Consider the following 23,005-nt stretch of genomic DNA (forward strand, 5'->3'; position numbering starts at 1 on the left):
TCTGGGGTCGTCCGGGTCACACCGCCGTGCCTGCGCCTGATGGTTCGTTACGGATCGGACGTCGATACGTGTCTCGCGGCTCGTGTTCCACCGAGACATCCGTTGTCGTCCACATCGTAGTGTCCGTCCATCCCCTGGCCCCGTACATAACGCCTCATCTCCCTCCAATCGCTTTTAAGATTTTTCTTTGACTTGTCAGGAGCCTAATTATGATGTCTTGATGTGGATTTCTTTGAGTGTATCTTCTTTGGTTCCCTCGACTTCTCGAATCTGTAGGTTTATGTTGCCAGATTTGGGGACTTTCCGGCCATTATTTGTCTGAACGCTTTTTTGGCCCCGTGATCTTTCCGCTCTCTTGTGGGGACTCCACATCAGGCCACGGCTGAGGCTGACTGTGATCCTTTAAGACCCAAGAAGCCACTGTTAGATTTAGACGGTTTGTTATCCTGTGGACAAGGAAAAGGAGAAGCCGTGAGTCCCATCGTCCCACATGCTGAAAAGGGGCCGGATGACTGGGACGACCGTTGTCATCCCAACGGGATGCCACGTTGCTTGAAGCGGTTTTATATTCTGAGGGGCTGGGCAGACCGCTCCATATCTCGTCAGGACGGCCCCTCATCTGACCGTCCCTGACAGCCTCCGAAGCCTCGGGCCTGCCGTCCCTGAGTTGTGGGAGGATCACAGGGTGTTGGGCTTCTGTCCGCTTGGCCTGTATGCACGTGTGGGAGGGAGGCGGCCAGAGCAGTCCCTGCTCCCTGATGTCGCCTTAGTCTTCTGGTTGCCCCGGAGCTCCCTGAGGCTCTGATCAGGGTTTTTGTATGTTTTGTTCTTGTTTCCTGCTTTCTGTTTTCTCTTTTAAGCCAGTACTTCGCTATCTCGATTACGGTAGCTTTGTGTAAGTTTTGAATCAGAAAACTCTTAAGTCTTCCCACTTTGTTCATCTTACTCAAGATTTTTTGGGCCCTTCTGGGTCCCTTGTGTTATATGTTAATTTCTGGATCAGCTTTTCAGCTCGTTCGGAAAAGCAGCTAGAGTTTTGGTAGAGATGACATGGATCTGTAGATCAGCTTGAGGAATGTTGCCATTTTAACTAGATTAAGTTTTCCAGTCCATGTGTAGAGGTATCTTTCCATTTATTTAGGTCTTATTAATTTTTTCAGTGAGGTTTTTTTTTTAGTTTACATTTTTATTTGTTTTTGACAGACAGAGACAGAGCAAGCAGGGGAGGGGCGGGGAGGGGTGGGGGGGGGGGACGGGACACAGAATCTGAAGCAGGCTGCAGGCTCTGAGCTGTCAGCACAGAGCCCCACGCTGGGCTCGAATCCATGAACTGTGAGATCGTGACCTGAGCCGAAGTTGGGTACTTAACCGACTGAGCCACCCAGGTGCCCCCCGTTTTTCATTTTTTTTTTTTTTTTCAATTTTTTTTTTTTAACGTTCATTTATTTTTGAGACAGAGAGAGACAGAGCATGAACAGGGGAGGGTCAGAGAGAGGGAGACACAGAATCTGAAACAGGCTCCAGGCTCCAAGCCATCAGCACAGAGCCTGACGCGAGGCTTGAACTCACGGACCGTGAGATCATGACCTGAGCTGAAGTCGGCCGCTCAACGGACTGAGCCACCCAGGCGCCCCAGCCCGTTTTTCATTTTTAAATATGTTGAGGTGTGTTTTATGGCCGAGCACCTGGTCTGTCATGCAGACTGTCCCATGTGCTGTGGATTCGGGTTTGGTGGGGGCGCTGTCTAGACGCCTGTTGAACCTCTGTTTGTCTTTCTTTTTCTTTCTTTCCTTCTTTCTGTCTTTCTGTCTTTCTTTCTTCTTTCTTTCTCTCTCTCTCTCTGTCCCTCTCTCTTTCCCTTTCTTTCTTTCTTTGTTTCTATGTTTATTTTTGAGAGAGACAAACAAAATGAGCAGGGGAGGGGCAGAGAGAGAGAGAGAGGGAGAGAGAGAGAGAGAGAGACAGACAGACAGAATTGGAAGCGGGCTCCAGGTTCCGAGCTGTCAGCACAGAGCCCGACGCGGGGCTCGAACTCACAGACCGCGAGATCATAACCTGAACTGATGTCAAATGCTTAACCGACGGAGCCACCCACGCGTCCCAGACCTTCTGTTTCTTGATGGTCTTCTGTCCACCTGTTTCATGCATTCCTGGAAGGGGACCGTTTTCTGTCTGTCCAGTCAGACCAGTTGGTTTTTGTGTCCCTTATTTTTGGGCTCTGTGGTTGGGAACATATCTGTCTGTAATTGTTATGTCTTGAGGAATTGGTCCTTCCTTTCGTCATTGTAGAATTCATCAAAAATCCTGTTGCTTTTAGTCCTGTTCTTCCGTTTTCCGTAAGATCTATTTTCATGTGTGTTTTCACGTAGCGGCCAGTGAGTTCGGGGCACAGCTTGTGTCCGAGCGGGGGGAGCCTGGAGCTGCCGGTAGTGCTGCTTGCATTTTTTTTAAACTTATTTTTAGAAGTTTTTTACTATTTTAATGTTTTTATTTAATTTAGAGAGAGCGCAAGCCGGGGAGGGGCAGAGAGAAAGGGCAGAGGGTCTGAAGCGGTCTCTGGGCCACAGCAGCGAGCCCAGTATGGGGCTTGACCTCATGAACAGCGAGATCACGACCTGAGCCGGAGTCAGACACTCAGCCGACGGAGCCACCCGGGCGCCCCCGTGCCACTTGCGTTTCAGAGGCGCTTTCTCAATTTGGGTCTCTTTCAGTGTGAACTTTATTGTCCTCCGGAAATTATGCCTCTTTTAAAAATCATTTACTTTTCCCAGCATTCATTTGTATTTGGATTACCCATTTGCACACAGACACAAGTTGGTGTCTGAAAAGATTAGGATACTGTGCTTGACTTAGATTACCTTCCTCCGTATGGGTTGTTTTATAATTGAGCACGGTGGATGAATCCTTAGAGTCTGCTTACTTAGCACAGTTTTTAGTTGAAGTCTGTTTCGTGTGTTAAGTATCTTAGATCTGGGTTTTGGCCGTCGGCGGTTTTCTGGCAGGAGGGGTCAAGGGCGGAAGGTGCAGTGTGCTTCGGAGTAGCTCGAGTGAGAGTTCTCACAGGTCGCCAGATGGAAGAAGGATGGAAAGTGGCGGTGGCAACTGATGTCTTCCGCTGGGGCAGCGCTGACACTTTGATTTGTGTTAGAGGAGCTGCGCATTCGCTAAACAAGAATGAGAAGAATGAGATCACAAAATACAGCCGTATTTTGTCAGCGATGCTGCAGGTCCGGTTCCAGACCACTGCAGTAAAGCGAGTATTGGAGTAAAAAGACTCAAGTGAAATTTTTGGTTTCCCGGTGCATGTAAAAGCAGTGTTGGGGCGCCTGGGTGGCTCAGTCGGTGAAGCGTCTGACTTCGGCTCAGGTCATGATCTTGCGGTTCGTGGGTTCGAGCCCCGCGTCGGGCTCTGTGCTGACAGCTCAGGGCCTGGAGCCTGCTGCGGATTCTGTGTCTTCCCCTCTCTCTGCCCCTCCCCTGCTCACGCTCTCTCTCAAAAATAAATAAACATTAAAAAAAAAAAAAAAGTTGTGTTTACACCGTAGGGTAGTTTATGAAGTGTGCAATAGCATTAGCTCTTAAAAAAGCAGTGTATGTACTTTACTTAAAAAACACTTTATTCCTGAAAAATGCTAACCATCATCTGAGCTTTCAGTGAAGGATAATCACTGGTCACAGATCACCGTAACAAATACAATAATAAACAAGTTTGAAACACTGCGAGAATTCCCGGAATGTGACCAGAGACACAAGCAAATGTTAGAGAAATGGCACCGACAGACTTGCTGGGCGCCAGCCACAGGCCTTCAGTTTGTGCAAAGTGCGTTCCTTGCAAAGTGCAGTGAGATGAGACGCAGTCTCTGAGCTGTCCCAGCATCCAGAGGCTTCCGACAGCATTGTTACTTTTTACCGTTAAATATGAACCCGTCCATCTCTGACAATTAGGGAGCATCCGCCCTTCTCCGTCCCGCCTGCTAACACGATGGGATGGTTGGCAAAGAGTACAAGACACAACAGTGTTAGAATTCATGGGTTTGGTGTCTTTTCTTGGAAAGGGACAAATGCAAGGTTTCAGTAGCCAGGTCCTTTGTTTGGATACACCAGGGACGCAGGGAAGCGTGGGTGCCAAGGGCTCTGGCGTTACTCGGTTTGAGTTATTGGGATAATGTCCTTCTAAAAATATTTGCTCCTTTTGTTTGTAGGTGTGAAGGACGTTTTCCTGCTCTGAGATGACCCCGCATGAATCCAGGGGTTGGGTCTTGGTGTTTGAACTCCTCTAAATCCTACAGTAAAGGTGCCGTAGGAGATCCCGGCTGCTGTCTTTTGCAGAGGTTTTAACTTATTTGTGTTCTAGGGGGATTTTCTGCCTTGGTGAAGATGTTACTTACTTGTCAAAGAGAAGAAAGTTCCTTTCTATACCAGCTTTGTAAGCTTTGTCCAGATTGCTGTAGGAAGCAGCTGTGGGTGGGATTTCCCCGGCCTCAGAAACGAATAGGGGTTTTTTTTTTCCAGAACCTGGTTAAATCAGATTCTTCGCTTAATTAGTGCGGTATGAAAGCATTTTCTAGGTTTTCACAGTCCCTGAAATATTTTGTAAGTGTGGCTTTGATACTGTGTGCTTCGTGCTTATGTGGAAGTGGGGATAAGACAGGGATCTCGCTTGAAAAAATTTCCCTAAAACCTGAACTTCAGCAGTAAGTTACTGCTTATTGGCTTACAGCCACTCCGTGTGTCAGTGGCATACTGCTCTTTGTCTTTTTTTTTTTTTTTTAAGTTTATTCATTTATTTTGAGAGAGAGAGAGCGAGAGAGAGAGCGCAAGCAGGGGAGGGGCAGAGAGAGAGGGAGAATCCCAAGGAGGCCCCACGCTGTCAGTGTGGAGCCCGAGGAGGAGCTCGAACTCACAAACGTGAGATCATGACCCGGGCCAAGATGGAGAGTTGGACACTGAACCAACTGAGCCACCCAGGAGCCCCTGTATGTCTGCTTCTTGATGCTTAGAGATGGCTTTTAGCACTTTCTGTGTGGAGTAGGAACACTGTCCATAGACAATAATTAATCTGTCTGTAATTGTTCACATACCTCATTAACACCATTTATAAATGAGGAAGATCGAAAGAAAGGAGATGGAAAGAAGGACCTTGATGCATCTGGGTTTTTAGCCAGTATGGAAGATGATGCAGATATGTGGTCAGTGCTTTGACGTCGACAGCTCGATTTGTGAACGTTAGCTTTTCTGTAATCGCATTTCGGTGATGAATTTCCAGATTAAGCGGAGGCGTTTTGCCTCTTGGCCTGCATGAGTCCGTTTTGGCACCAGAAACAGAAAGTAATAGGCGAAGCCGGCCTGGGACCCTCGTGCACGTGAGGGAGAGGGTTCAGCTCGTGTGTCTGTGCGTGCAGTTCAGGACTTAACAAAAGTATCGCATTTCTCGTTTACTCTTTTTGTAAAATAAATCTCTTTCTCTGATGCCCTTTCTACTCCAACTCCTGCCTTTGCTAGAAGATATTTCTGACCCTCCCCAAGACCATTTGTTCTCTTCCGTGACGTCTGGAGTGTTAGTGGAGCCTTACTTAAAGTCTCTAGATGTCCTTGTGGCGTTTCAGGTTTCGGATCAGAAGGACCCACCTCCCTCACACAACACTGCCACAGAATTTCGGAATTTACAGAGATGGTTGTTCTCCAGAAGAGTTTAATCACAGATGTCAAATCTGTAACTTAGGAAACACTGACCACGGTTGGGTCTCTCGTTGTTGTAAAAGTCTTTGTCTTCGGTTCCCCCCGAGCCGACGTTCGGTAAGAAAGTACATGCAGTGGATTCTAGGTTGAAAGTTGAGATTCCACTTGTAACTTGATGCGACATGCTGGCATGGAGAATATATTACGTTTAGAAAAACAGTCTCAGGAACTAACACAGACACGCGTGATTGGCAGCCATCGCAGTGGCCGCTTTCAAGGTGCAAGGAAAAGGTCGCCCTCCCGTCGGCATCTTCTCGTTGCTCTGTTGCGTATTTGCCATCGGTATTGGACGCTGGATGTTACGCCGTAACGTGGTAGCGGAGAATTCAGTTGTTTGTATGGATGTCCACACAGGATGCTTTTTTCCTGCCCTTCGCATAGGTTGAAGGTGAGTGACAGTTATTCTCGTCCTCGAAATCGTTAAAGTACAGATGCCGCTATCTTCACTCACCGGTAGACGTTTCCTCTTTCTTGTGTGGAAAAAAAAAATGGAGGGGGCGCGTGGCTGGCTCAGTCCGTGGAGCGTGAGACCCTCGATCTCAGGGTTGTGGGTTTGAGCCCCATGTTGGTCGCAGATGTTACTTAAAGGTAAAATCTTTCGCAAAAGAAAACGGAAAAAAAGAATGGAGGAATTTTACGCTTGGTCACTTTGAACTGAAGGTGACACGAAGAACCGGATGCTAAGTTCACCTGAAACTTCTCTCCCAAAGGGCTGCTTGAGCAAGCCGCAAGCTCTCTAAAGGGGAGCATTTTCAGAGAAGCCCCGGAAGGCAGAGACGGAGCTCTTGTCTTGACTCTCAGGGAGCTGAGGGACCTTTCCCAGGACACTAAACCTCTGTGGGCCTCTCTTTCTTTAATTCTTAAACGACGGGGCTGATTTAGGTCAGACGCTTCCACGCTTTTGAACTTCACATCCCCTGTGTTTAAAGGCGTATGGATTGGGGCGCCCGGGTGGCTCAGTTGCTTACGCGTCTGGCTTTTGATCCCAGATCAGGTCTTGATCTTGGGATCGAGAGTTAAAGCCTCGCATTGGGCTCCACGCTGGGCATGCAGCCTACTTAAAAAAGTAAAAATAAAAACAACACAGGCGCTGGGGTGGTTGGTCTGCCTTGGGGACTGTTGGCTAACAACACCGTGTCCCTTGCTGTCGCTCTGAGGCCTCAGTGGCAGTACTCGTTCCAGCCTCTTCTTATGTAGCATCATGGGAAGATGTCATTTTTGTCCTTTGCTCTGATGGCTTTGCCTTTTTAATTACATTTGGTTAAAGTGAACGAGCTGGTATTTAATTCTGGTGACTGTTAAAGCGTATGGTGTTGCATTTGACTGGTGACCCAGTGAGTGTGACCTTGACCTCGTTGCCACCCAGTACTTGCCTGGGTAACTCAAAAATGCAAAGAAACTCTGAAAACTGAACAGTCCATCTGTGCGTCTCTAGGTGCTCATCAACATCTCCTGGGTTGATGTACTGACCTGAGAGCCCATAGTACCCCCCCCCCCCGCCCCCACCTCCAGTCTGGGGCCTGGCTTGCACTGGCAAATACTCTGAAGCAGCTTTGCTCTGACTGACTTCGGGTCTGCTGTGAGGACCCTGCTGGCAGGCCTGTCCACCGTGCCCAGGAGAAGGGGCTTTGGGCTCTGCGCAAGGAATAATTTGCCCTCCATGCGACGATCTGACCTGCTTTTCTCTCGGAGAACTTGTGAGTTAGAGACCCCTCCTGCCCTGTGCACGCTTGTAGGAAACTCAGGAAACTTAAAACGCTCACTTCAAACAGGAACTGATTAATGAAGTCAGTGATCATTGATTGAGTCTTTAACGTGTGCCAGGCAGTGTTTGTGGCACTGGAGGTTCAAAATTAAGAAGACATTATGTTTTAGGGAGAGAGACCGATAATGAACAAAACCCCCCCAAATAAATACCTAAGATGCCAGATAAATGCCTGAGAAAAGATACACACCCAGTTGTGTTTACAAAGCTGTCCTTCGAGTGGTGCTTGGCTCGGAGCAAACAGCGTAGCATTTGCTGTTTTATTCGTAGTAACTTATTTTTTATCAAAATTTTTTTTAATGTTTGTTTATTTTTGAGAGAGAGAGAGAGAGAGGCAGAGAGAGAGAGCAGGAGACACAGAATCCGAAGCAGGCTCCAGGCTCCAGGCTCCGAGCTGTCAGCACAGAGCCCGACTTGGGGCTCGAACTCCCGAACCGCAAGATCATGACGTGAGCCAAAGTCAGATGCTTAGCTGACTGAGCCACCCTGGTGCCCCTTATTAGTAATCATTTAAATACGATCGGTGCGGGGCACAGACTGTGAAGAAAAACGAGGAGTATTTGACTTCAGCAGAGTCCTCCAGTGCGGTGATGGGGCTTGGAGGGGCCGGGTGCTGCTTTGGAATTGGGAGTTCAGGGAAGTCCCTCCTGAGGCAGTGATACTGAGCTGAGAACAGGGTCACCGGCCTGCTTGATAGCCTGTGTGGTAAAGGTGGAGGAGGCCAATCGGGAGGGACATGTGGAGCAGTGAGTCCCCAGAGTGTGGAGACTCCCCTTCCCCCCACCCCCCTCCCGTCTGTCCTCCCCCCCCCCCCCCCCCAGCAGAGGCCTCTGTTGCGGGACAGGGCCCAGGGTGGTTTCAGAGTCCTGGGCGGGACACACAGCCCGAGGGGCGGCTGGAAGCCGGTTGCTTTGGGCCTCGTGAACCGGGAAGACGTCGTTGGCCTTCTCTCTGTGCCATGGGAGGGGATCGCAGAGTTCTGAGCAGAATTTGTACTGACCTGGTCTGCGATTTAAAAGCTCCCTCTGGCCTCTGGGCGGAGGCTGAGCTGGGGGTTGGGGGGGGTGGGTAGAGTGGGGCAGCCGTGGCCTCCAGGTCCGGGCAGGGGGCGCAGGCGGCTTGGCTGAGGGTGGTGGCGTGGGGGTGAGGAGAAGCGCGCAGGTTGAATGTGCTCTGCAGGGAGGGCCCGTGGGGCTTCATGCGGGTTGGGGGTGTGGGGTGAGGTTGGGAGCAGAAAGGCAGGGGCGCTGGTCAGGGTCTGGGCTTGTTGGCCGGCGATGGGGAGATCGGGAGTTCTGTGCGGGCCGTGCGGGATTGGAGACGCCCACCGTGCACCTAAGCGGAGACGTCCTGTGGTGCGGCCAGCGTGGAAGTTCCAGAAGACGGAGCACAGGGTGCCGTGGAAGCCCGGGGCTGGGAGCTCGCCTGCGAGGGGGGCTTCCGGAGAGCGGGAGCTGAAACTCCGGGCCGAGGGCAGCGCGGGTCCGGAGAGGGCACGGCGTTGGCACCGGGGGGAGAGGAGAGGAGCCCTGGCAGCGTGTCGTGGGCGACGTGCTTGGCGGGTGCAGTCGCGCTGCAGGGGGCGGTGAGGACTGCGCGGTAGTGGTGCTGTGTAACCAAGATTTTAGGTGACCTGAGCGCTGTGCCGCTGAGTCGCCCTGACAGGGAGGTGAAGTGACCTCGTCTTGTGTTTCTGTTTTTCTGTGTCCGTTTGGGGAGAGACGTAGAGATTTGTTAGTCAAGTCGCTTTGGAGAAATGGCTGAGCTTTCCCTGCCCAGAAGTAGCTCCCGGTAAGACGGGACCGACCGGACTCGTCCACCGCCACGGCCCTCTCCCTGGGACGCTGAGCCGCCCGGGCCACAGGTGGCGTCGCGCCACCGTAGGGCAGTAAAGAGAAACCAACTTGAGGTGAATTCCCCAGGATATACTTAAATGATCTTTTTAACTTGGGGGGAGATTCATTCTCCCATTCCATTCATAGCTCCTCCGGCCCCGGCCCCTGAACAGGTGGGCCGCCCATTCGTCCTCGACACACCGTTGAGTCTCCTGCTTTTTTAACCAGATGGTAGACTTGTGAGATCTTTCCCTAGAAGCATATAAAGAACTTTCTTTTGTCTTCCGTTGTGCGACTATGCCGCGATTTATTTCATCGGCCCCTTACTGGTGAACATCTAGGCCCCCCGCGTTTCGTAACTACAGGATGTGGCGGTGAGTGGCCCCGTTCGTACGTACGTCACGTTGCGTGTTGGCGAGTACGACTGTCCGATAAATTCGTAGGTGCGATTACTAGGCCAAAGGAAACGTGCTTTTTATATTTTAACAGATAACTGCCAAGAGGTCCTTCGTAGCTGTCGTACCAACGGACACTCCCCTTGGCCGTTGAGAGGACCCGGTTTGCTACCTCGGTGCTAACAGAGTGTGCTCTCAAAGTGTTGGAAGCGCCGATCTTGCCGAGGTTTGAAGTGGCATCGCTACAGAGTTTTATCTCCTGTTTTTCTTGTCACGAGGCCGAGCACCGTTTTAGATGCCGAAGAGCCTATTTTTCTTTTATGTTCGTTCTCATTTTCTTGACCTGTTTTTCCTTTAGGAGGTCGGTCTTATCTGTAGCTGAAGAATATTTTCTAAATTAGGGCCAGTGGTCTTTTCTGTGAAATAAAACGCAGATACTTGTCTCACTTCCTTGTCCTTTGATTTTGTGTGTGGCATTTTTTATGTAAAAATTTTTGAGGGGCGCCCGGGTGGCTCAGTCGGTTAACCATCTGACTCTTGATCTCGGCTCAGGTCGTGATCTCGCGGTCGTGGGATCGAGCCCCGCGTTGGGTTCCCTGCTGAGTGTGGAGCCTGCTAGGGATCCCCTCTTCCTCTCTCTGCTCCTCTCCCCCACTCATGCCCCCTCCCTCAAAATAAATAAACATTAAACATTTTTTTTTGATGTCCTGGTAGATGAAGTCGTCCGTCTTTCTACGTCCTGTAGATTTTTGGCGATGGACGCAGAGGTCTTTGCCCTACTCAGGGTTTCGTCAGCGTCGTGTCATTTCGCTTTTGAGGTTGAGCCGTTTGCTGTGGTCGCACCTCCCGGTGTAAAGGTGAGAGTGCGGACCCGCTTTCCTTTCTGCTCCGGGCGCTGTCGATGGGCGCGGCGGCCGAGCGCCACGGTGACTGGGACGCGTCTTTCCTCTGTCCCTGCCCATCGCCCTTGCCCTCACCGCCCCGCGTCCCTGGAAACTTGCAGCTCCATTTCCGCCTGTTCGGCACCCACTCCACCGTGGGAGACTTAGCCCTTCCTCCACCGAGTGTGTCCCGGTCTGCTGTTGGGCCGTAAGGATTTTGTAAACGTACTGATCTGAAATCGCATTTATCACACACTTACTAGAATATTTTATTTGTTTAGGAAGAAATTCTCCAAAGTGCCTTTTATTTCCACAGCCTACTTGACTCGGGTCTTTTGTCGGTTGTCCAAAAACTGTAGCGTTGTGTTTTCCCCGCATTTATGGTTGTCTGAGGTAGGAGGGTACGTTGTGAGTCCTTTATGCTTGGAATTGGGAGTGATGGTTGGAGGTGTTAACTCCTGCTCTTCAGCCATTCACTGGAGTGGACAGATGTCAGTGTGGACATAGATGAACTCAGAACCACCTTCACCCGAGAGAGGTTGTAGGACATCATCTCAGAACTTGGAAAAATCTACTTTCTTTTCAACTGCACATGTCGTGTTCACCAATCTAGACCATAGTCTGGGCTGTAAAGTCTCAGTAAATATATGAGAATGAGAACAGACAGAGACGGAGTCTCTGACCGCAGTGAATTTACATTAGAAAACCATAATCAGATGATATCTAGAAATATTCCAAGTTTTTGGCAATTAGCTCATCTAAATAATTGATTTGTCAAAGGAGAAATCACAGGGCAAGTTGGTCTTTTGAACGGAAGGATAATGAGAGTCTAAGGATTTGTGGGATAAAGCTAAAGCAGTGCTTGGAAGGCAATTTATAATTTTAAATGTTTCTACCAGAAAAGAAGAGAGGTCTGAAAGCAGTGACCTTAGGTTGTACTTTGTGAAGACAGAAGAGCACAGTAAAACCTGAGTAGGCGGCAGGAAAAAGCGAACGGTAAATAATCGGGGCCGAAGTCAGTGACCCAGAAAACAGAAACACACTAGAAAAAATTAACCAAGGCAAGATTGTTTAAGATCAGTAGAATTGGTCAAAAAAAGAAAGGGCGCCATGCCCAGTGTCTCCAAGGAGGGCATGGTCGTCATGGAGTTAGCCGTCAGCGCAGAGCCTGACGTGGGGCTCGGACCCACAAACCGCGAGATCGTGACCTGAGCCGAAGTCGGACGCTTAACCGACTGAGCCGCCCTGGCGCCCCCTGAAACCCTCTTTAAACCCTCGTCGTGTTTTCCTGGCTGTGGTTCCCTGAGCGCACTGCCATGCTGTTTTTCCAAGTCCTTTTTGTCACCGGTAACTTAAATGCTCTGCTCTCCTCCAGCCTCCTGAACGTCCTGCCCTGGCCCTCTGGTTAGATAAACTTTGCTTTTACTCTGATCCATGAAGGGTGTGTGTTGCCCCTAAGACATTTTTGTCTGATTCTCTGTGTGTGAATCTTTCTCCACTGTTAGCGTTTGGGAAGACGGCTTCTGACCTAGCTCCTGGCCGTTTGGAGCATTGCGCTTTGAACGAATGTTCTTGGGAAAATGTGTTGAGCTCCAGAAAGCTCGATTATGAACGTGCTTTACGGTCACTTCTGCGTACCTGGCTTGAAATGCGTCAGTTTCTGTCGTTGCAGTTTGAGGACTTAACCTTGTATGAAAACTGTCTGAGAATTTTGAGTATATCCGTTATTACTAGAAATATTTCGTATCAAAGTGTCAATCAGTTATTTTGAAGGCTGTGGAAGAAATAGAATACTGATTTAGCTTTTGGTGTTTTATGAGTGACGACGTGTTGTGGTCGTTAATCTGCATCATTTGGTTATGCTGAAACACATCTGTTAACTTTTTGGTTAAAGAGTTAGATAAACCGTGTCCATAAATATATTTAATGCTTCACAGTCACCCTTACTGCTATAACCATGGTTCTAAACAGTATCCTCTTTAGTTCCTAAGACTGGAGACGCCCTCCGGCAGATACGATTCAGAAGTAATTAATAATACGACACAGTCTTTTTAGTTGTCACAGGGGTACTTTGAAGAAGGATGCTGGTAATCTTTGCCTCCGGGTCTTCATACGTTGATCTCTGAGTTTAGATGAGTGGTTTGCTTGACAGTGAGGATGTTTTGTTGGTAACTCGAGAGCTTTTACGGACGAGGTAATCAAGCCCGTGTGCCTTACCAGGCTGTTGGCATATGTTTAAATAAAATGTATGACATGTCCCGTTGCTCTGGTTGATTTTAGCACTTAACGTTCTGAGTAAAACAGTTTAATGTGTTTTCTGTTTATATCTGAACTTGTAGGTCAATTTCATGTTACTGTGAAAATGAAACTTAGATAAAACCTATACAGAGTAGGCCCTTCCTTCCGGTGGAATAAATGAATCATATCAGTACATTTTTCAGAGGTAAAGTTGGAGAAACCTATTTTGAGGGTTTTTATTTTCTTTTAGCTGTTAATGGAAACATCGCCTGTGAACCTCTTAAAACATTTTAATATTGCAGCAAATCAAAAATTCAATAAAAAGAAATGTTTTTATGTATAAAACGCCTATAGAGAGATAAGGCTATGTCCATTTTACTATGTTTCTGGTAACCACACTTTTTCCTCCTTTTTTCTTAGGTTCTTGATTATTACAGACCATTTTCTGAAAAGCCCGGAATTGGTGAAAGCCATGTATGCCAAAATGAGCAATCAAGAAAGGTAACCCCAAAAACCAGTGTGGTTTTGAGTATTTAGCATTCCATATAGAGTATCCCGTACACATGAATGAAAAACTGTGTGGTTTCTTAGCTGGCACAAAATCTCTAACTACATGTTTCTGGGTCGGGAATGGTTTTAAATTGGCTGGTTAGCATTACCGCTCGGCCACAACAGGCAGTGATTTACGTGGGGCTGCGGAGTCCAGGTTGATGGCATCGTTCAGTGAGGGCGCGCTCGAAAACTGTGACCGGCACAATGTCAGGCTCGTCCCTTGACGCCTGTCTGTAGATTTGCAACGTGCTCCTGTTCGGTGTGACGATGTGGGACGTGCTCCACCAAAGCTCGTAGGGACCCATGGGTATTTCCGGCAAAGTTGGTGCCCATCTGCCACCTCCCTGCCGTGGCAGTGGGAAGAAGAGTGCCCTCAGAGCCCCGAGACCTTGGCTCCGTGCCTCGTTGTGATGGTGATTCTTCACGTGCCCGTAGCCGGGCCCTTTACCCCGTTGGGGTTCGGTTTCCAGACCTGGACACGGAGAGGACGGTGTGAAACGATTTCCAGTATGACTCCGGCGGCTTGTGGCTTTCCTAGCCTTACTGGAGACACTGCCTCGGGAAACATAAAACTTAACTTAGAAATCCCAGGTCTAATGATGAAAAACTGTAAAAAATGTTAATCTTTTGATTGTAGTCACCATTTGTATAATTGCTGTGGTTTTGAAGTTCTTACGGTATATTTGGCTTCCAACAGTTCCGTGTATGCTCCTTTGTAGTCTTGTTGAGGAACTCTCATATCTTTAATATCTTTGACAAAGAGGAAAAGTTTGTGCTTTTAAAGTCAGTTTAAATGCCATGTTTATGGGGTGCCGGGGTGGCTCAGTCGGTTAAGCGTCCGACTTCGGCTCAGGTCAGGATCTCAGTCCATGAGTTTGAGCCCTGCTGACGGCTCAGAGCCTGGAGCCTGCTTCGGATTCTGTGTCTCCCTCTCTCTCTGACCCTCCCCCGTTCAAGCTCTGTCTCTCTGTGTCTCAAAATAAACGCTAAAAAAATATAAATAAATAAATAAATAAATAAATAAATAAATAAATAAATAAATAAATGCCGTGTTTATAAACCCAGTGCCCCCGCCCCACCATATGCATACTTCTGTTGCAGAAAAAGAATTATTCTTAGTTTTTGACCTAAAATATGTGACACAAGGAACAGGGCTATAAGTTAGGAAATGGCTTTGTAGTGAGGAATACCCGAATGCGAGGAGAATAATGCCTGGTTGGATTGTATTTTTTTTTTTTAATGTTTATTTATTTTTGAGAGAGAGACAGAGTGTGAGCAGGGAAGGGGCAGAGAGAGAGGGAGACGCAGAATCCCAAGCAGGCTCCGGGCTCCGAGCCGTCAGCGCAGAGCCCGACGCGGGGCTCGTACTCACGGACCGCGAGATCGCGACCTGAGCCGAAGTCGGACGCTTAACCGATTGAGACACCCACGTGCCCCTTGAGTTGTATTTTAATATGCAATTTTGTATTCTTCATATTCCTTACAAAAGATCAGTGTTTAGGCTGCTCCATTACGTAACCAAGACGGTGCCAGACTAAACATTTTCCGTTTTTATTTAAAAAAAAGTCGCAGCCACTGCTTCCCTTCATGGAGCGTCTGCTCACGTGTCACCGCCCCTCTTTACTTTTCTTCCAAAGGAGAAGTGCTTTCATTTCCTCGTGTCACTCATTGTACGTCGTATTGTGTCACACACCTGCGTGCTGCCTTGTGACAGCGCCCTTGGGCTGTCAGCCTGAGAGGGAATGGATTTTGTCTTTGGTTCTGGGGTGCCCACGTTTCCCAGACAGTGCTTGGCACGTCACAGGTGCCAGAAAAGGTTGTTGGGATGAAAACATGAGGCAAATGAATTTTGTCTTTTAATGTTTATTTTATTTATTTATCTATTTGTGTGTGTGTGTGTGTGTGTGTGTGTGTGAGAGAGAGAGAGAGAGAGAGAGTGAATGAGCGGGGGAGGAGCAGAGAGAGGAGGACAGAGGATCCCAAGCAGGCTCCATGCTGACAGCAGAGACCCTCATGTGGGGCTTGATCTCCTGAACCATGAGGTCATGACCTGAGCTGAAGTCGGATACTTAACAGAGCCACCCGGGTGCCCTGCGAATGAATTTTCTTATTGTCGGGAAGGTCTATCCAGTAAGCACGCTTACTCGGGTTATACCGTCTGCCGTGTCGGAAACCTCAGGGTCCCCTTTCGGGTTCCCGGGTCAGTGGCCCTGCTGAGGGCGCCATCCCCGTGTCTGGTGAGCTCGCTCTCACCACACCTTTGCTTTACCCTTACGTCCTCTTTGACTGGACTTCCGCTGTGGCCTTTTAAAAAATTGTGATAGGGCGCCTGGGTGGCTCAGTTGGTTGAGCGTCTGACTTTGGCTCGGGTCACGATCTCACAGCTCGTGAGTTCAAGCCCTGTGTCGGGCTCTGTTCTGACAGCTCGGAATCTGGAGCCTGCTTCGGATTCTGTCTTCCTCTCTCTCTGCCCCTCCCCCAGTCATGCTCTCTCTCTGTCTCAAAAGCAAACATGAAACAAGATTTTAAAAAAGTGTGATAAAGGACACGTAACTTCAGATGTACTACTGTAACCGTGTTCACGTGTGCAGTTTAGTAGCGCTCTGTACACGACACCGTTGTGTGGCCAGCCTCCAGAACTTCCTCATCTTCCAAAACCAGAGCTTCCTTGTTAACGGCTCCCCATCGCCCCTCCCCCAGCCCCTGGCAGCCATCATCTGACTTTCTGTCCCTCTGATATTGATGACAGCGGGTGCCTCCCGTAAGTGGAATCCTGCAGTCTTTGCCCTGTTATGACTGGCTTATTTCACTTATGATAATGTTCTCAAGGTTCGTCCGTATCGTGGCAGGTGTCAGAATCTCCTTCCCTTTTTTTTGGTTTAAAATTTTTTTAACTTTCATTCATTTTTGAGAGATAGAGAGGGAGATACAGAATCCGAAGCAGGGTCCAGGCTCCAAGCTGTCGGCACAGAGCCCGTCCCGGGGGCTCGAACCCACGAGCTGCGAGATCATGACCTGAGCTGAAGTTGGATGCCTAACCGACTGAGCCACCCGGGCGCCCCTCTCCTTCCTTTTGCAAGGCTGAATCCTCTTCCGTTGTGTGGATGGACCACGTTTTGTTTACCCACTCATCCGTCGGTGGACACTTAGGTTGCTTCTGCTGTTCAGCTCTCCTGAATCAGGCTGCCATGACCATGGCAGGGCAGCGGCCTAGAGTCCGATTGTTCCGATGTTTGTTTCCCGTTCTCTGTTACCTACCGTACTGCTGGCATGGATCTCGCCCTGCCATTTCAGTGGCAGGTCCTGCCTGCCCAGGACGCGGTTAAATTCCGTGGTGTGGCTCTTTGAGGCCCTTTATAATGTTGCTTCATTTCCAACCCCTGCCCCCTCTCTCCCGGTCACCACACTGTGGCAACAGAGAACTCCTCTCAGTTCTTGAGGCCTTCCCTGTACTTGCTTGCCTTTGCATGTGTCCCTTTCTCTGCCTGGAAGTCCTGGCCCCCGCCTCTCCTCCTCGTGAATGTACAGCTGACCCTTGAGCCCATGGATGTGAACTGCACAGGTCCACTTATGTGCCAGGTTTTTCCAGTAAGTACAGGACTGTAAGTGTATTTTCTCCTCTTCCTTCTGTTTTCTTTTTTTTCTTCAATTTAAAAAAAACTTTTATTTATCTTTTTTTTCAAAAGCTTTTTTTTTTTTTTTTGATGTTTATTTATTTTTGAGAGAGAGAGAGAGAGACAGACAGAGCATGAATGGGGAAGGGCCACAGAGAGGGAGACACAGAATCTGAAGCAGGCTCCAGGCTCCGGGCTGTCAGCACAAAGCCCGTTGCGGGGCTCGAACTCACAAACCGCGAGATCATGACCTGAGCCGAAGTTGGACGCTCAACCCTCAACCGACTGAGCCACCCAGGCACCTCTTCATCTTTTTTTTATTAGACACAGAGCACGAGCAAGGGTGAAGCGCAAAGGAGAGAGAGAGAGAGAGAGAGAGAGAGAGAGAGAGAGAGAAAGTCTTAGGCAGAGTACATGCTCAGGGTGGAGCCTGACCCAGAGCTTGATCCCACAACTCTGGGATCATGACCTGAGCCAAAATCAAGAGTCGACCCTTAACCAGTTGAGCCTCCCAGGCGACCCCCCACCTTATGGTTTTCTTAATAACCTTTTTTTTTTCTCTAGCTTACTTTATTGTAAGAATATAGTATATAACACATATAACATCCAAAATATGTGTTAATCAACTTATGTTATTGGTAATGCTTCTTGTCAGTAGTGGGCCATTAGTAGTTAAGTTTGGGGGGAGTCAAAAGTGAAATATGGATTTCTAACCCTATAGGGGGTCGCTGCCTCTGTCCCCTGTGTTGTTCGGGGTCAGCTGTACACTCGTGCATTTAGGTCCTTTTCAGAGCTCATCTGAGCTTTTTGTGGTGACCGCCTCGAACAGTTGGCGGAAGGGCCTGAGGCCTCAGTGCTGATGGTGTCTGTGCTGGTGTGTGTGCAGGGGGGCGGGGGGGAGGGCGCAGGGAGGAGGGGAGTGGGGGGGCTCAGCAGAGGCACTCCGTCTGTGATCGAGGAGAGGCTCTTGGGTTCCCCGCAGACCCCTTTTCAGGCAGTAACGGGGAATTCTGCGCTCAGAGTGGTACGTTTGCAGGTTAATAGGATGGAAAAGATTGAGTTTTTCTCAACAGGGACAGGCAGTGAATGAACGTGCTTCCTGTGCATCTAGAATGGACGTTCTAGATGGCCGCCACCTCTGTGGCGGCGCTGAGACCGTGTCCTGTGTTTTGTGGTTCCCGTGAGGGGCTCCACTCGAGAACCCTGTGGGGATACGTGGTGCTTCCCCCGAATCGCCTGAGGAGGTGCCCTGGCCGCGGCCCCCGCCTGCTGAATTGCAGTGGCCCGTCGGGTTAGCGGCTGCTAGGTTTAAAATCGTGTGAGGATCGGTCAGTGAAACGGGCGGTGTGTTCATTAAGTGCCTGCCGCTGGTCCCTGGGGCCTCGAGGTGACAGCGAGACACCGCCCCTGCCTTTCGTGTGGGTGGGCCTGGCCGGAAGGTGCTGGGAGTGTTTTGCTGCCCTTTCCTGGAGCAGCTGCTTTGGGCTGTGCCCTCGGTTGACTCCAGGCCGCTTGGTGAGAAGTGGTGGCTGCGGAGTCCCAGGCAGTTCCCGTGACTGATTGGCAGAAATGAGGGTCTGCGCTTACGCAGTTCTCTGGTCCCCCTTCCCAGCGAGTCGCACTATCGTTAGATTGACACAGCTGCCCTCGGAAAACACTGTTGCAGTTTCCAGGCTTGTGACGTCTGTAGCAGGGTAACGCGCACAGCGGCGGTGGTTCCGTGGCTCACTGCTTTGGAGAAGTTACCTCCTCTTGTGCAGCTGTGTTTCTTCTGTCGAATAGGGGTACGGCTGGTAGCCTCCCCGTGACGTGGCCGTAACTAACTGAAGCGTAGGATGAAGGGAGCAGTGCCTGGCATGCGGTCATCACTCAGTCAGTGAGTTGCTTCTGTGCTCCTGCTCTTCCGCGTCCTTGACTTTCCCTCCGGGTAGCACCCTACAGCCTTTTCACTTCATCCTCGAGAGACCCCGCGACATAGGTGTCATTCTTGCCATTTTCCACGTCGGGATCTGAGGCTTTGTGGGTTAAGGTATTTGCCCTGCAAAGGTGGCCGGCCTAGTGTTTGGACTCAGCGTGTCTGATGCCAGGATCAGCAGTCTCCTTCCCCGCCACACAGGAATCTCGTATGCCTGTAACTTAGGGATTAGCGAGGTTAGTTCGGCCACGGCTTTGTGCCTGCCTGCATCTTGGTTAGCTTGTCCAGGTTAATACAGGTTTTGGCCTTTATGGCACACCATTCAACAGATGGTATCCGTGGGGCGGTCCAGATGTAAATTCCCAGTTCGTTGGGGCCATCAGCCCTTAGTTGAATTGCAGACATTTTTTTTTTAATTTTTTTTTTAACGTTTATTTATTTTTGAGACAGAGAGAGACAGAGCAGGAACAGGGGAAGGGCCAGAGAGAGAGGGAGACACAGAATCCGAAGCAGGCTCCAGGCTCCGAGCCGTCAGCACAGAGCCCGACTTGGGGCTCGAACTCATGAACCGTGACATCGTGACCTGAGCCGAAGTTGGACGCCCAACTGACTGAGCCACCCAGGAGCCCCAAATTGCAGACATTTTATTTCCAGAAGGAGAGACTATTATTACGTGCCCTGCTCATAGAACTCACGCCCTTACAAGCTCCCCCTGCTTCTTGGTACCTCACTCCAGTCCCCCCACAACCACCTTACCCATTTCAGGGTGGTACAGGTGTGGCTATTAACACTAAGCCTGCATTGGGCACCTGGGTGGCTCAGTCGGTTGAGCGTCCGACTTCGGCTCAGGTCATGATCTCACGGTTTGTGGTTCGAGCCCCGCGTCGGGCTCTGTGCTGACAGCTCAGGGCCTGGAGCCCGCTTCGGATTCTGTGTCTCCTTCTCTCTCTGCCCCTTCCCTGCTCATGCTTTGTCTCACTCTGTTTCTCAAAAATAAATGAACGTAAAAAAAAAAAAAAAAATTAAAAAAAAATTGAGCTTGCATTAATCTAAGCAGGACTTTCAGATATAAATTTTGCTATAGAATTTTCCCTTAAATGTATATATTTCTCTTATATGTATCTCTCTCTCTCTCTTTCTCTCTCTCTTTCTCTCTCTCTCTCTCTCTCTCTATATATATATATTATTATTATTATTATTTTTTTTTAATGAAACGGGAATCCTGATTTTGAGGGCAGACTGTGTAACTATTTAATCAGAAGTGAATCAGAAATAGAATGCTAATGACAGCCAGGGGTCGAGAGAGAAAATTACAGAAGCTTCGGTCTGCATTAAGGGGTGTGTCCGGTGAGCCTGTGGCAGCCCGAGTGAGGACTTCTGGGTTGAAGAAGGATGGGGGACTCTCACACTGATGTGTGACTTTAGATAGCTAGTCTCTGACGTCTCGCTTTTTCGTTCTTCACCTCTGGGAGAGTCACCAAGTCAGTGAGTGAGTAGCACTGGTATTTTGTTCTGTTTCCAAGGAAGTGTCTAGAGTGGTTCCCCTGCAACTGGAAGGAGTCAGGCTTCCCGCATGACATCCCCCGGTCCCTGATCACACGGTACTTTTCAGTACACATGTTTTCTGGCTTAGAAATGGAGGGGCAGATGTAATCCACCGTTAAAATACATGATTTCGGAAAAAAACCTCTTCCTTGAGCTGTTAAGTCCCACGCGTGAGCCCCACATTTTGATGAGACGGATGGTTTTTGATGGTGGCTAGATGTAGGGGGGGTTGGGCAGTTAGATGGGGCCTCTGGTTGGGCCGGCCCCCTTGTAAATGGCAGACGAAAGTGTTTGGACCCGCTCCCTAATGATGGGAGCCGTTAAAGGTTTTTATTGACAGATAACAGAATAGAAGTCAGATCATTTAATGAAGTATAACTGATTCTCAGGTGATAGTTAAACTTGACTTGTAGTTTTTTATTTTGAACATTCATGTTCTGGTTTTTCCTCCCCGCCCCCCCCCCCCCCCCCCAAATCACTTAAGTCCTCGTCTGCTCTGCTGTCCCGTGTTACAGTCACACAGTAGAGGTGCTTCGCCCGAGCAGGGAGGAGTGTGAGGGGTGGACGGCCTCTGGTGAGCCTGTAATGAAGGCAGCGTCTGCATCTATTACCTTATCTGGCAGCTGCCGCTTCCAGGCCTCCCTCCGTGTGTCCCCTGGGACTCCAGGGCCTTCCTGCTTCGGCCTGATGAACTTGGGTACCACCCTGGGCCTACTCTTTCTGTCTTGGACCTCACACAACCCCTTCAGGGTCTGCTCCTCCTTTTTGTGTGCTCTGTTCTGAGTCCACGAGGCGCTGAGTTCCCTGAAACCACAGCTTATGACTTGTCATACCTAGCAGCCGTTGTCACGCTTTCCCAGTTTAAAAAGAATATTTTTAGTGCAGACATCTGGGTTCCTTTTGGATCATACCTAGTAGGTAGCCTCCTCCCCAGCGTTCCCAGAAAGTCGACCTGCCTGGGGAAAGCGGAAAGCCTGGCTTTACGGCCTGAGAGCACCCCATTCATTTTTAAAGCTTCTGTGTGAATAAGGGAAAACAAAAATAACCCTAGTACTGCACTGTTTGTTGTTCTTTTGTACTCAGTTGAGGGGGTCATCTGTTTCATTTTGGATTAATAATTGCTGTAAGAAATCTGAAGGTTTTAGGAGTTTTGAAAACCAGTAAGGTCTGTGTATGATTTTTTTTTTTTCTCCCCAGAAGGATGATCTTTCCCGTCATTTGGCAAAAATACAGGAAGAGTTTGGTATAGTTTCATTTCATGCTTGAAACTTGCAAATTCTTTTTTTTGTTTGTTTGTTTGGTAAGAAACGCTCCAAGCCTCCTGTAAGTGAATTACCCCTATTTGCTAAGCATTCCTGTCCTTTCTGGTTTAAAAATAAATGAGAGTTATACATGTAATCTCAAGTCAGAGCGTAATTTTGAGAAACATCCTGCTTGGTTTATGCTGGATAGATTGCCCTGGGTGAGACTTGTTTTTTTTTCTCAGAGAAGGAAAGAGTTTGTTGAATAGAAATACTTATGGGATAATACAAGTGTTGATGTAAAATCAAATAGGTCTGGTCTTCAGATTTATGTCTTGGTAAACTAAAATGATGAAATAAACAAAGCCAGCCTTCCCAGGAAGGACAGCGAAGTGAGTGGCTGAGGCCTGTGGCCCAGGAGTGAGAGCTGGAATCCTGTGTCTGGGTCCTGATGCAGCTCGGCACGTGTGATACGGGGCGTGTGAATTGGCCTCACTGAGCCCTGTTTGCCGTTCTTAGTGCAGGCCAGTGGCAGTGCCTGTCTCTTGGAGTGTCGGTAGAGTAAATGAGATCCGTGTGTGTAAAGTGCTCAGTAGCCCAGGAGTGAGCTGTGAATGGATGTGAGTCCCCTGGACTTCGCTGTTGTTGATATTGTGGACGTGTTATAACACTTGACAGCGTTTCTGAAATAACTGAATTAAGGGCTCACAGTAAAGGGCATATAACGGGGGCTCGTTTCTGTAGCCACGTCACATCAGAGAAGTCAAGGTTTGAAAAAACACGTAACTGATGAAGATTGATTTTATTCACAAAAAATATTTGCCCTAGTTAGACATCATAAACAAAGTAAGGAATTTAAAAAATTAAAACATCCTCTTAAAAATGCGCTCTATAAATATTTTTAGTATGGTGCAATTTCAATATTTCGTATTTATGTAAAATTTTTTTATGTTTCACAGAGTTACCTTGTTGGACCTTATGATAGCGAAAATCGTGGGTGATGAGCCACTGACCAAGGATGACATCCCTGTGTTTTTGAGCCATGCCGAGTTGATTGCAAGCACGTTTGTGAATCAGTGCAAGATCGTGCTGAAACTGACCTCTGAGCAGCACGCTGACGATGAGGTACGAGGACAGGTTTCATAACCTTGGTTGAGAGAGGGAAAGGGAGATTTTCGGACCTAGTCTGGTCCTCCACGAGAATTTCTCTTTTAAAGCTTTAAAATATAGTGCGTAAGTAACATACGGACTGAGTGTGCCCCACCTCCAAATTCGTATGTTGAAA

At 48.8% G+C, this 23,005-nt stretch overlaps 1 protein-coding gene across 4 annotated transcripts in view; it reads left to right on the forward strand.

Annotated features, from left to right (window-relative positions):
* Positions 1 to 23,005, forward strand: part of ATXN10 (ataxin 10) — a 167,409-nt gene that overhangs the window by 42,516 nt on the left and 101,888 nt on the right. For 3 of the 4 annotated variants that reach the window (XM_053895389.1, XM_053895386.1, XM_053895387.1), the window contains 2 exons: positions 13,274 to 13,354; positions 22,680 to 22,845. In XM_053895389.1, the coding sequence (XP_053751364.1) occupies positions 13,274 to 13,354; positions 22,680 to 22,845 (247 nt within the window). The remainder of the gene's footprint in view (positions 1 to 13,273; positions 13,355 to 22,679; positions 22,846 to 23,005) is intronic. The other variant, XM_053895388.1, reaches the window with a different exon arrangement.

The sequence above is a fragment of the Panthera pardus genome, unplaced genomic scaffold (genome assembly GCF_024362965.1).
Source record: "Panthera pardus isolate Hobbes unplaced genomic scaffold, ASM2436296v1 HiC_scaffold_6, whole genome shotgun sequence".
Classification (NCBI taxonomy): domain Eukaryota; kingdom Metazoa; phylum Chordata; class Mammalia; order Carnivora; family Felidae; genus Panthera; species Panthera pardus.